The sequence below is a fragment of the Anser cygnoides genome, chromosome 2, assembly GCF_040182565.1.
Source record: "Anser cygnoides isolate HZ-2024a breed goose chromosome 2, Taihu_goose_T2T_genome, whole genome shotgun sequence".
Classification (NCBI taxonomy): domain Eukaryota; kingdom Metazoa; phylum Chordata; class Aves; order Anseriformes; family Anatidae; genus Anser; species Anser cygnoides.
The window spans coordinates 55,447,832-55,461,861 of NC_089874.1; the positions used below are offsets into that span (position 1 = coordinate 55,447,832).

Sequence of the window (14,030 nt, forward strand, 5' to 3'; positions counted from 1 at the left end):
GGTGGATAAGAAATTGGCTCAATGGCCACAGAGTGGTGGTCAGTGGTTCTATGTCCAGGTGGAAGTCAGTGATGAACAGGTCTCAGGGGACTGTCTTGGGCCTGGTGCTTTTCAATATCTTCATCAGTGACGTAGACGATGGGATCAAGTGCACCCTCAGCAAGTTTGCAGACAACGCCAAGCTAAGTGGTGCAGCTGATAGCAAAGAAGAAAGAGATGCCATTCAAAGGGACCTGGACAGGCTGAAGAAGTGAGCCCATGTGAACTGCAAGAGGTTCAACAAGTCCAAGTGCAAGGTACTGCACCTGGGTCAGGGCAATCCCAGCCATGAGTACAGACTGGGAGAAGAAGACAGAGAGCAGCCCTGCGGGGAGATACTTGGGGGTTCTGGTAGACAAAAGGCTCAACATGAGCCAGCAATGCACGCTTGCAGCTCAGAAGGCCAACTGCATCCTGGGCAGCATTAAAAAAAGAGTAGTCAGAAGGTCAAGGGAGGGGATTGTCCCCCTCTATTCTGCCCCCACTTGGAGTACTGTGTCCAGGTCTGGAGCCCTCAGCACAAGAAGGATGTGGAGCTGTTAGAGCGGGTCCAGAGGAGGGCCACAAAGATGATGAAGGGGCTGGAGCACCTATCCTATGAAGAAGGTCTGAGAGTCGGAGCTGTTTGGCCTGGAGAAGAGAAGATTGGGGAGACCTCATTGTGGCCTTTCAGTACTTAAAGGAGTCTTACTAAAAGGATGGAGAGGGACTCTTTACTTGGGTAGATAATGATAGGACAAGGGGGAATGGTCTTAAACTAAAAGAGGATAGATTTAGACTAGACATTAAGAGGAAATTCTTCATTGTAAGGGTAGTGAGGCACTGGAACAGGTTGCCAAGAGAAGTTGTGAATACCCCATCCCTGGAGGTGTTCAAGGCAAGGTTGTATGGAGTAACCTGATTTGGTGGGTGGCATCCCTGCCTGTGGCAGTGGGTTTGAAAATAGATGATCTTTAAGGTCTCTTTTAACCCAAGCCATTCTACGATTCTCTTTTTTTATATCATCTGTCACTACTGAGAAGAATTGAGGTCTGTTGTCTCTAAGTTGATTTTCTTCTCCAGGCTAAACTATACCAGCTCCATCATCCTGTCCTCATAAGTCGTGTGCTCAAGACTACTTGCCATTTGTGTAGTTTACCATTAGATCTCTTCCTGTTTCTGATGTTTCTTAACAGGAGGCCTAGGTTTAGTATTCCAAGTCTAGCTTTACTAGCACCAAATACAGAGGGGTAATAACTTCCTTTGATCTGCTGGCCATGTTCCTCCTAATATAGCTCAGTATTCCTTGTTTGTGATGAAAGCAAACTGAAGACTCTCTTTCAACCTGATATGTACTGCAACCTCTAGATCCTTTTCAGCAGAGCTGCTAATTACCGGAGGCTGGTTGGATCCCAGCCTCTATTGTTGCAAGGGCTTGTTCTGCTCGATTCAGAATTTTTCTTGTTTCATGTTGAACTTAAATAAGATTTCTGTTGGTTGAGTTCTCAAGTTCACTAAGATCCCTCTTAAACATTCAGTGTGTGAACCACCCTCCTAATTTAGTGTCATTGCACAAATTTGCTGACAGTGCATTCTATCTCATAATCCAGGTCATTGATACAGATACCGAGTTATAGAGAGTCCTTTATCAACCTTTGCAGTACGCCGTTTGTTACTGTTCAGGAAATGGGCATCAAGCTGTGAGTTACAACCCTGTGGACCCAGCAGTGCAGCCAATTTTCAACCCATTTTTCAGATTGTTTCCTCAGCTTTTGAGCAAGGAAACGTGAAATGTCAAAGGAAATGCTGTTAATGCTTTTACTATGGCTAAGGCAGCACCCGATGTGCTCCCCTTGTGCACTTGGCCACTTATTACATTGTAGAAGAGAATTGGCTAATTAAACATGGCTGTTCTTGATCATCTTTTTCTTCATTTGTGTGCAAATGGCTTCCATGAGAACATCTTTATGGTCTTCCCCAGTACATGAGTGAGACTGACCAGCCTGCAGTTTCTACATACTTGTTATTTCCATTCTTACAGAAAGCTTAATGTGGGTGACATTGATAGTAGGGTGATGGTTGGACCAGATGCTCTTGGAGGTCTTTTCCAACCCTAATGATTCTATGATTCTGTATTACCCTTTTTCTAGTTATCAGTGTGGTTCAGTGAAGTGGAATCATTGATATAGACATTAACTCATATTTTAAAATTCTTTTATTTTCTTAAAATTAAAATGTAGATTTCCAAATTTCTTGTATATTGGTAATGTTAATTTGGGGACAAGAAGTTCATCTGATTGGAACAAGGTCTTTATATTGTACTTGCTATGTTTGTTTTTTTTTTCTGTCTAAGGTAAAGAAAGTAAAAAAAGAAAAAATGTGAGAAGGAGACAAAAACTGTTAGTTGTTTAAGATGATTTATTTTTTCTAAATCATCTAAATTAGAGAGTTGAAGAACTACTGGAAAAAGCAGGGGTTCTGTTGTTAAGTCAGTGGAATAGCTGACTGATCTGATGGTATAAAATCCAGTTTATTAATAAAATAGATTTGTAGAAAGTGTTGCACATTTGCATGCTTCCTCAGAGCTCCATGGCAATGGAGCAAAGTAACAAAGTGCTGATTCAGCATTTGGTTACTGCAGATTCTGGGGGAGATTTCCTGAGGCAAAAGATAAACTAATGATGACTGTCGTTATCTCAGTCCACAAGTTATTTGGAGGGTTTCTTAACAGGTACTTATTTTCTAAAATATAAAACCCCGAAGTCTGACGTTTTAAAACTGTGAAGAGCATAAAACAGTTAACTTCACCTTCTCAGACATGAACAGGAAAGCATTGCTGCCTGAGGTTTTCGGGGTTTTTGCTTTCAGGCTTGTTTAAGTGTACTTATGTTTAACTCTTCTCAACAACAACAACAACAAAAATGCAACACAGTAAATTAGCTGCTGTTCTCGGAGTTTGAAACTGTTGTTTTCAGTGTTTGAAACAGTAATGGTAGAATTTGGCTAGCAACAGATTGGGGAAATTTAGCCCTGAATGAAAGGTGGAACAACTTTTGTTGGAAAGGGTAGCACAAACTATGCAAAAGAGGTAATAAAGTTATTCCCTTCCCTGGCAGCTGAAATTATAAAAAAGATCTTTAGCACCTTTCACTGAAGCCTGTTTCTTGTCCTATTTCATGTGTTCTGTACAAAGGAAAAAACTGTGAGACCAAAGTTGTTTTTTGCAAGGGTATAATTTGATTCAGTGTATTTTTGTGAAATTGAAAGCAGAATATGTTAAGTATAAAATAAGTTTCAGTAAAGTTGGTAGTTTGCAGGTGGACTGAAAGCAAAAGAGAGTTTCAGCATTATCTCAGTCTCCTATTAATTTTTGGCACCTTAGCATTTGGAAAAGCAGAAGGAGAGATGATGAAAGGCAATATGGCTTCCCCAGAAGAACCATGCTTAATGGTGGACCAATTTGCTGTCGCCTTTTTCTGTATGTAGGAGCTTTAATTCTGCTCTTCCCAGTGAGCCCTGTAGAGGTTTTTAAGAAGCTTCACAAAAACAAAATCTTAGCACTCTTGTCATCCACTGGAGGAACTTTTTTTCCAGGAACCCAAATCCTTTTGTCATAAATTCACCATTTCCAGGTTTTCTGGCTTTACATAGTAGCATAAGCTTCTGCTACCCCCTAGTCAAACTGTACAATTAGAATTGTGCACTACTTTTCACTTCATCCAGTCCAGCTAGCTGTCACTGGAGTTTGCACATCAATACCTACCTCTCTTCCACTGAAATTCTTTTCCTTGCTCCATTTTTTTCTGTGAAACTATGATTTTCCAGATAATCTTTCCCGCAGCCTTTCCATAGAAAAGCTAAAATTGTGCCTACTCAGTGTCATTAATTTTGTCATTTGCTTACTGATGGTTTTTCCTTTTATTTATTGTTTCTTTCCTACATCCTTCCATATGATCTTGGGCCTTTTATCTTTAAGAGAACTTCCTGCAGATGGAGGAACTAAATAATTGGATTTCTTCCCTTGGGTATACTAAAACTTTCTTCAGTTCTGTCCTTGTCTTATTTTGCTTTTCCTTGATAAATCTTTCTCCACATTTTTTCTTCTGTAGATTTTAAGATTTGGAAAGGAACATATCTAAATGAACCTTTTCCATAATATGTGCTTAAAATCTTCATCCAGTACATTTTGCATTACTGATATACTTCAAACCATGAGGTACCCACTGTGTCTCTGGATAAGTTGTTTTAATGCTTAATACCGGTGTTTTTTTTTTTTTTTTTGTATTCTTGCTTTACCTTTCCTTGTACATATAACACCTCAGCTCTGACTTGAGTCTAAATCTTCTGCAAGAAGTTCAGGTGAATGGCAGAAAAACTTGGCTTAATGAAGAACAAAAATGAATATTGCAAAAGGGAAGTGGTGATCATTTGACCTTTGGTATCCTGAATAAAATAAAGTTGTATCAGCAGAGACTGTTATAAAACTGTTACAGTTCCCTAGATGTGGGAAGGAGAGATGAACAGCTCAGCACTATGATGGAGTTCACATTGGTAGTGCCAAACTGTAGTTGAAGCTAGCTCTATGTCAAGCTGCAAAGTGCCATTGAGTTTTTCATGAATGCAGGGAATTACAGTGTACATTTTTCAGAAGTGTTTCAAAGGAAGGAAGGTCTTGAGAATGCTTGTCTGGTAGGACAAGTCCAAGGTGAGTCCTGAGTGAATGAGAAATACCAAGTTTATAGAATGTGGCCTTCTTTGTTGGAGAGCAATTTTTTACTGTTACCCTTAATTGGAGAGCTGCTCTTTGCTCAATGAGATAATGACAGGACAAGGGGGAATGGTTTTAAACTAAAAGAGGGGAGATTTAGGTTAGAGGTTAGGAGGAAATTCTTCACTCAGAGGGTGGTGAGGCACTGGAACATGTTGCCCAGAAAGGTTGTGGATGCCCCATCCTTGGAGGTGTTCAAGATCACATTAGATGAGGCCCTGAGCAACCTGATCTAGTGAGAGGTGTCCCTGCCTAATGCAGGGGGGTTGGAACTAGATGATCTTTGAGGTCCCTTCCAACCTGAGCCATTCTATGATTCCATGAATGCAATCAGTCAAAAAATAAATTACTTACATTGGGTAGAGAAGAATTCTCGCACCAGCTATTCCATTACATTTGTAAGTATCTTCAGTTCTGTCAGGAAATCTGTCTAAAGGAATGGTTTCATTAGCTGTTCATGTGAACGGTGAAATGGAACCTTTGAATGAGGCTGTTAGTACAGGGAATGTTTTGGAGACATCTTTCATTAGGCTGGAATTTCACATCATTGCTGAAGCAAGCCATCAAAGGATGGATCAAGGGACAGAAGAGATTGTGCAATGCTTGTAAATTTCACAAAGCTTCTTATTTTTCTGCTGCTCTTTAAGGCTGGTAGTGGTTCAGTTCCTTTGGCTTGCTTTACAGCAACATGCTTTTCTATGTCCATTCAGTTTTAAGCTGCCTTGAGCTAGTTAGGGGGAGGCCAGCTCATACTTTAGGGAGCAGAACAGTGACTTAGAGTAACTTGAGGATTTTGAGTGGAGTTTATAAATCATTTGGAGCAGGTTAGCTATCACCTTTGAACAAAAAGGAATACAGAGATGGAATTATATTAGGATCTGCTAACATACAAGGTGTGCTAATGGAATGACAGCTCTTCAATTTCCCTACTGGACCAGTTTCTCAAAAGCTGTGGGGTGATTTTGCCATTCAGCTGCTACAAGAAAAGAGGAAAAGCAATGCTTTTACATACCTTTTATCTGGACCGTGGCTTGGGTTAAGCCACTCTGTTTTTTTTTTCTTTTCTTTCTTCATTTTTATTTTTTTCTTCCATTTTCTTTTTTTAATTTTTATTTATTTTTCCTCTTTTCCCCTTTCTCATTTTCCTTTTCTTTTCTTTTTTTCTTTCTCTCTTATTTTTTTCATTTTGTTTTTCTTTTAAGATAGGACATGTAGTGGATTAAAGTAGTAGTTAATCTATAACATCTTACTTTCATGTAGCTGTCTCCTGGGCACATCCAAGAGCTGCTTACAAATAGAAGATGCTTGCAACTTTTACTATTTTTTTTCCCTTTGCTGGTAAGTGGGATGGTTGAATAGTGATCTGTATCTTCTAACTTGCATATGGTCACAATATTTGTTTTCTTCCTGAGTGTCCCTTTTCATCAATGTATAATGCAGAGAGCGCCATTCATCTGTTAGGTTCTGTCTGTAAAGCTGATGGTCAGTGTTAGCAAGTGTAGTTATTTTGACCTGAGTGTTTGAAGAGGCATGAACATGATCTTAGTTTTTTTGTGTCACTTCTTTTAGTAGGGAGCTGCACTTCTACATTGTCAGTATTCTAACAGACCTAACAGTGTAGATTGAGAGGATCTGAAGCAAGAAGCACCAGTAGATTGCAGCAAACATGGCAGAGGAGATTGTACCACGCATACAAAAAATCCTGTAGAAACTATAAGCTTGTACAGTAAAGGGTTAACAGCTGACTGGTGAGTGTGGACTCTGTATCAGACAATAGAGAGGACATAGCTGAAATATTTGGCAAGCTTGTTTTTAATTGAAATATAAACAAAGCTGCTTTCATGATAAGTGCCTTTCAGATATATTTGTTTCTAGCCTGGGAATAGTTATGCAGAGTTTGCGTTCATTTTGCAGATTACATGCCTGGCTGCCTGTGGCTTTTCACTGTTAATCTTTTACATGTGTGAAAATTTGGATATGAAAAGAAATGCTGTGTCTGTCAGCATTCAGTCAGTGGTCTTTCTGTCATGCAGCTTTCAGTGGTGTAAAGGTAATAGTGACAATCCAAAACCTGAAACAGAGAAGAGTCATGTCTTAGTTCATATCTTTAAGCAAGTGCTTAAGTGGTGGGAGGAGAGGACTTTGCTATGTATAAATGCTTTGGTTTAAGTCTCGTGCACATACTTGAGATTGCATAACAGTGGGAGAAGATTTTAAGCTATTTCATAAGGAGCAAGAAGCTCCCCTCCCCTTTCTGCCCCCAGGTTCTTTGTAACAGGAGTCCAGTGACTCCCCTACACAGTCTGATAACAAGGGGACAAGTATAGAGGCACTGATGGAAATAAATAAATATATGGAGTTAAGCCTGTGATCATAATCCCAATGCCTGCTGGGAATGCATTATCCTCTCCTGTATCGTAGCAGAGTTGTCTCAACCTGTAGTACAACTGGGAGGCATCTGCAGGTTCATGTACAGAAATGAGATGTCAGTTGCACCTAAGACATACTGTCTTACAGATGGAGCTCTCAGTAGATCCATCTGCTTTTAGTGTACGGAAAGTTGCATTCCTGGGGAGGCTCAAGTGCTCATCAGACATACAATGTTAGTTTGACCAACCCACATTCAAGTAACCATTTTTTTTCCTCAGATAATAGTTAAGACAAAGTATTACTTGTTTATTACATATTAAAATAATTGTTCATGGCTTAACATCAATCTTTATAATACTAGGGAGCGCCACTGATTTCAGTAGGAATATGGCCTAAGACTGTGTTTGCACCAGTATGAGAGTGAATACAATATATCTGAACTATTACAGATTCAGATTTTCTTAACTCTTCTCCACCACACCCATTTCTGTAGGCATTTCCTTTAAAGTTCACTTTAATGGCTGGCATGGATCTAATTAATGTTAGTTAAAGACATTTTGGTAGTTTTCTAATGCTTTCCTCATCCAGTTAAGTGGTTGCTCTGTACAGTATGTGTGCTATGTGAGGAATTCAAATGGTTTTCAGTCAGAGCACTGTTTTGCAGGTTTTCTTATCTCAGGCATTTCTTTTAAGTACCTTCCATCATCCTGATTCAAATAATAGCAGAGACAGACTGTGCCATGAAAAGTATTGAAATGATTTCTTTGGACTTGCTTCAGTGGAGCTCACAGAAACAGTGAGAATCTTCCTTCTTTTTACAGCATTAGAATGATTTCCTTATGGAAAAAATTAAGATTAAGATTATTGTTAGTCTTTGTTGGGCTGGAGTTGTTCTCTAGCTCTCATATTTTTGTTGTTTTTCTTCTCCACATCAATCTTTTTAAGTGTATCCAGTACTCTAGAGAGAGTAGAGACTGTTTCATCTGTGGTCTCCTCATTGGTTCCAGTCTTGCAGATGTTTAGGTGATTGGAACTATTCAGGTGTATGAAGCTATTCAGATGCTTAAGCGTATGCAGTATCATATTGCATGGCCTTCTCTGAAGTAGAAAACAGCGTAATTGAACATGAGCATATGTGAAAGGTTTTGGATTGTTTTAGCGTATGCCAGAATAATTAAATAACAAGCTCGTTAGAGCTTGAGTAGTTATAACAATGCACCTGTAAAGAAAAGGAATAAATTGTTCCTTTATAAAGCTCTTCAATAGTAGGGAGCTGAGGGAATAGTCCTGAGGGAAGTGGTGGATGAAGTTGCTAAGCCACTATATTTGAAAAGTCATGCCAGTCTGGTGAAGTTCCCACTGACTGGAAGAGAGGAAACATAACCCCTGTTTTTAGGAAAGGGAAAAAAGGAAGACCTGGGGAACTACAAGCCAGTCAGTCTCATCTCTGTGCCAAGCAAGATCATGGGGCAGATCCTCCTGAAACTATGCTAAAGCACACGGAAAACAGAGAGGAGATTGGTGACAGTCAGCATGGCTTCACTAAGGGCAAATCGAGCCTGACAAATTTGGTGGCCTTTTACGATGGTGTTACAGTGCTGGTGGAAAAGGGAAGAGCAACTGATGTCATCTACCTGGACTTGAGAAAAGCATTTCATATTGTCCTCCACAACATCCTTGACTATAAAATGAAGAGACATGGATTAGAGGGATGGACCACTCAGTGCATAAGGAATCAGCTGGAAGGTCTAACTGAAAGAGTTGTGGTCAATGGCTCAATGTCCAAGTGCAGAGACTGGTGATCAGTGGTGTCCCTCAGAGGTCTGTACTGGGACGAGTATTATCTAACATATTTGTTGGTGACATGAATAGTGGGATTGAGTTCACCCTCAGGAATTTTGCAGATGATACCAACCTGAGTGGTGCAGTTGACAGGTTGGACGGAAGAGATAGGCTGGGACCTCGACAGGCTGGAGGGTTGGGCCGAGAGGAACCTCATGAAGTTCAGCAAGGGCAAGTGTAGGGTCCTGCACCTAGGGAGGAATAACCCAAAGCACCGGTATAGGCTGGGGTGTGTCTGTCCTGTTAGAGTACAGCTCTGCAGAGAGGGACCTAGGAGTCCTGGTGGACAGCAGGCTGACCGCGACTCAGCAATGTGCCTTTGTGGCCAAGAAGGCCAACGGTATCGTAGGCTGCATTCGGAAGAGTGTTGCCAGCAGGTCAAGGGAGGTGATCCTCCCCCTCTACTCAGCCCTGGTGAGGCCACACCTGGAGTATTGTGTCCAGTTCTGGGCTCCCCAGTATCAGGGGGACATAGAACTTCTGGAGTGAGTTCAGAGGAGGACTACGAAGATGATGAGAGGAATGGAGCTCCTGCCGTATGAGGACAGGCTGAGAGAACCGGGTCTGTTTAGCCTGGAAAAGAGAAGACTGAGGGGAAAACTCATTAATGTGTATAAATATCCGACGGGAGGGTGTCGAGAGGATGGAGCCGGTCTTTTCAGTTGTGCCCAGCAACAGGACGAGAGGTAACGGGCACAAACTGAAGCACAGGAGGTTCTGGCTGAATGTGAGAGGGCACTTCTTTCCTGTGAGGTTGACAGAGCACTGGAACCGGTTGCCCAGACAGGCTGTGGAGTCTCCTTCTCTGGAGATATTCAAAACCCGCCTGGATGCCATCCTGTACAATGTGCTCTAGGTGATGCTACTCGTCAGGGGCGTTGGACTAGATGAGGTCCCTTCCAACCCTGCACATTCTGTGATTCCATGATTCTGAGATGCCATCCAGAGGGACCTTGACAGTTTTGAGAGATTGGCCTGTGCAAACCTCCTGAAATTCAACAAGGCCTAGTGCAAAGTCCTGTGCCTGTGTTGGGGCAATCCCAAACATGAATAAAGACTGGGAGATGAGTGAATTGAGAGCAGCCCTGTGGAAAAGAGCTTGGGGGTATTGCTGGGTTAAAAACTGAATGTGAGCTGGCAGTGTTGCCCAGGAAGCCAACCATATTTTGGGCTGCATCAAAAGAAGTGTAGGTAGCAGGTTGAGGGAGGTGATTCTCCCCCTCTGCTCCATTCCTGTGAGATCCCACCTGGAGTGCTGCGTTCAGCTCTGGGGCCCCCACCATAAGAAAGGTCTAATCAACATAGATCTGTTGAAGCAGAGCCACGGGAGAGCTACAACAGTGATCAGAGGGATGGAGCACCTCTCATATGAAGACTGAGAAAGGCTCTCATATAAAGGCTGAGAAAGTGGGGGTTGTTTATCCAAGAGAAGAGGAGGCTCCAGGGAGATCATATTGCAGCATTACAGTACTTAAAGGGGGTCTACAGGAAAGATGGAAAGGAACTCTTTATCGCGGGTTGTAGTGATAGGACAAGTGTAATGGTTTTAAACTAAAGGAGGGTAGGTTTAGATTAAATGTTAGGAAGCAATTCTTAATGATGAGGGTGGTAATGCACTGGAACAGGTTGCTCAGAGAAGCTGTGGATGCCCCACCCCTGGAAGCGTTCAAGGCCAGGTTGGATGGGGCTTTGAGCAACCTGATCTAGTGTCTCTGCTCTTTGCAGGGGGAACTAGATGATCTTTAATCTTATGTGATTCTAGTAATAGCATTCACATGATTCCTCATCCAAGTACATCCATTTTAACTTTATCCTGTACTATCTACAATCAGTATAAATAAGTTGAACTTAGTTCAGTCTTGAATCAATTTAGAAAGCAATTGCTCTGATGCTATTTGCAAGCTATTAGAAAAAAATGGTCTAGTTATTTTATTTCTTTCTCTGTGTGGTGTGAACAAAGTCACAGTTCTGAACCCGTATTTTCTCTGTTCTTCTCAACTGCCTTTCAACTCCAGTTCTGTCCTTTTCTCCTCACCTGAGCAGTATTCTAGACCTATAGCAAGAATTACACAGAATCACAGAGGCTTGAAGTGACCTATAGTGATCATCTAGCCACACCCCTGCTCAAACAGGGTCAGCTAGTGCAAGTTGTACAGGACTGTTGGGTCAGGTTTTGAATATCTCCAAGGATGAAGACTCCACAACCCATCTGGGCAAGCTGTGCAAGTGTTTGAACAGTCTTGCAGTAAAAAAAAATGTTTTCTTGTGTTCAGGTGGAATTTCATGTTTTAATTTGTGCTCATTGCCTCTTGCCTCATCAGTGGGCACTATTGAAAAAACATTGAATATCTTGGTCTTTCCTGTTATTTGTCACTGAGTGCCCTGCCCCATTCAGCTGTGGGCTGAAGGTTGGGCTGAAATAACCCTCCAGTTTTCTATTGCTTTGCTGTTTGAGTGCATGCTGTGTATAGTTAGGTAGGAAACTTGAATAGACATATCTGTCTTAACACTGTGGGCTGCGGAATGCAGAACAACTTGCCTTTGCCATTTGTTCTCCTGCTGCATGTTTTCAGCAATCAGTGTTGTGAAATAAAATGTTACAGTTTAAACAAGTAAAAAAAATTTTTTTTTTTAAAGAAAAATCGATCATTTTATAAACACTTCTTTCAGGCAGTACAAGGCCTGTAAAAATGTAAGTTGTTTTTCAATTTGTCTTGTACTTTGTTTCCTTTCTTGCAGAATCTCAAAGTTACAAAGAAGCCCTTAACCACTCTATGATAATGTCTGACAGCACCTTGGGTGCTAACCCTGCTTTGCTGAGGCCCAACATGCAGATGGATCCTTCCTTTCAGCGGTGTTTAGCATCTTCATGTACTGCTTCAAGTAACAGTTCTGTCCCAGTGGGAGAAAGGTAGGAAAAGATTCTCTGACCTGAGTGTTTAGTTCTCAGTATTGTGATTTCCAGCCAAGATGTTATGCTTGCTTGTTTGTTGCAGAGCATTTGTACAAGGACTTTTGAGTTTGGTTGTGACATGTGATGATGTTGTTGCCCACCATCTGGAAGTTAACACATTCACAGATGTTATTTATATGTCTGAGAGGCACATGTGGTTTTAAAGAAAATCTAGGAATACAAAAATGGGTAGGGACAATCAGTGGTCAGTCATGAACAATTACCTCTATTTACTTAATAGATGGGGTGTTTCATTACAGCTGATAATGTTTCCTTCTCTATCACTCTGCAACAACATTCTTTTGTGGCTAACTGTCCTTTTCATGGATAATTGGCTCCTTTTTCACAATAAATATTTGGAATGCTGTTGGTTGGTGTGTCAAACTCTCAGTAAGGACTTACAGTGTGTTGATTTCTATATGTCTTCCTATCTAATTAATTTCATTTTCAGTCAGTACTTGGACTGTGAAAGAAGTTTCCTGTTATAATTATGACTGTGAATCATAATACTCTTGTTAGGGGATCTTGTTGTTTCCCCTAGCAAAATGGGTCTCACCAGGCATCCAGAATTCACTCAAAGTGTTGATTCTTATTTAAAGCAGTGAGAATTTAATGGTACTCATATATCAGCTCGAGCTGGGTGCCTTCAAGGAGGGACCCCATCAAGACTTCCCTTGGGTTCTTACACCCATACAGTCTTTGTCCATTATGGTCCAATAAGTTCTTGACACATATACATTATGTTACTTCAGACTGGCAATTCTTTGTTGCAGAGCACGATGTCTTCTCTTATCTCCTGGGGCACGCTCTCATTCTGCCATGTCCTTGGTCAGCACATCCCCACCCCCCATCCACACAAAATATTGCTCAATCACCACTACATAACAGGTTCAGGTTATGGGAGCTCATACTGCGGCCTAAGGCTTCAACAGATTTACCCTACTGATGTCAAACAATAGCTACCTGAGTTCCTTACATGCCAGTGGCTTGTTTCCCTTTTGCTCTGTATAAAGTATGTTAGTATTTTCTGAGGAGAAGCCAATTTGACATTTAATTATAAGTGGATATGAATTACAAGCTTATCAGGCAATGCAGTCATTATCAAGCTTGCATTCCGTCCTTAAACTTTATCTAGAAATTTTTGTTCCCTTCTTTTTAGATGTTTTGTTTTTCCTGTTGCTTTTCATTTCATCTAGCTGATAACTACAGCTTGTTTTTTTTTTTTTTTTTTGGAATGGTTCCTTTCTACCCTTTGCTTCCCTTCTATTTCTTTATGGTCCTTCTACTTGGATCTGTTCAAATCTACTGGTATCCATTTCCACAGTTCCCTTTTAATTAAAATGTTCTTTATAATTTTTTTAATAAATTTTTATTTTTTATAATTTTTTTGCCAGTTCCTTTCACTTTCTATCTCAAAATGGGTTTGTTCTCTCTTTACATATGATGTTGATGATAATGTTTTTCAGCCAAAATTGAAGGGCGTCTCACTTTCTGAAGAAAGAAGCCAATTTAAACTTTCATGAGATGGTTTTGTCAGAAGCATAATCTGTGGTGTTTAGAAGGATATTTGTTATCCTTCACTTGAGCAGGTGGAACTCTTAGCCAGTAGAATAATCTAATGTTTATTGTTGTCTTTATAAATAATAAATATATAAATACTTAATATCCATCAATCAAACAGAAGCTTGGAAAAGTGTTTCTTGTACTCTGTATTGTTTTATGTTTGTTGTTCCCATATGCAAAAATTAACCACTGGACTTGCTTCTCTTCTGTTTGCAATATAGATTTTATTAGAAAGAGGCCTAATCTAACAGTTGGGTCTTGTGGACTGTCTTCTTACCATGCTTATTCACTTATTATGTGATGGTGAACAACGCTGTCCTTAGCGCTTGTCTTGCACTTTCCCTTTTCCCCTTTTTTCCTTCCCTCTTTCCCCTTTCCCTTTCTCTCTCCTTTTTAAAAATTAACGTAAGAGACTCTGCATGTAAGATCTATTGTGGTAGTGTCAGTCTTATTCCATAAACTTTTGTCATTGCCTTTGATGACAGCCGTGGCTTAAGAGCCTTCTACTGCTCTTTT

The 14,030-nt window shown here is 40.6% G+C and overlaps 1 protein-coding gene across 13 annotated transcripts in view; it reads left to right on the forward strand.

Moving 5' to 3' along the window:
- Positions 1–14,030, forward strand: part of TNS3 (tensin 3) — a 258,576-nt gene that overhangs the window by 219,863 nt on the left and 24,683 nt on the right. For all 13 annotated transcript variants that reach the window (XM_066992134.1, XM_066992135.1, XM_066992142.1 and 10 more), the window contains one exon: positions 11,738–11,909. In XM_066992134.1, the coding sequence (XP_066848235.1) occupies positions 11,738–11,909 (172 nt within the window). The remainder of the gene's footprint in view (positions 1–11,737; positions 11,910–14,030) is intronic.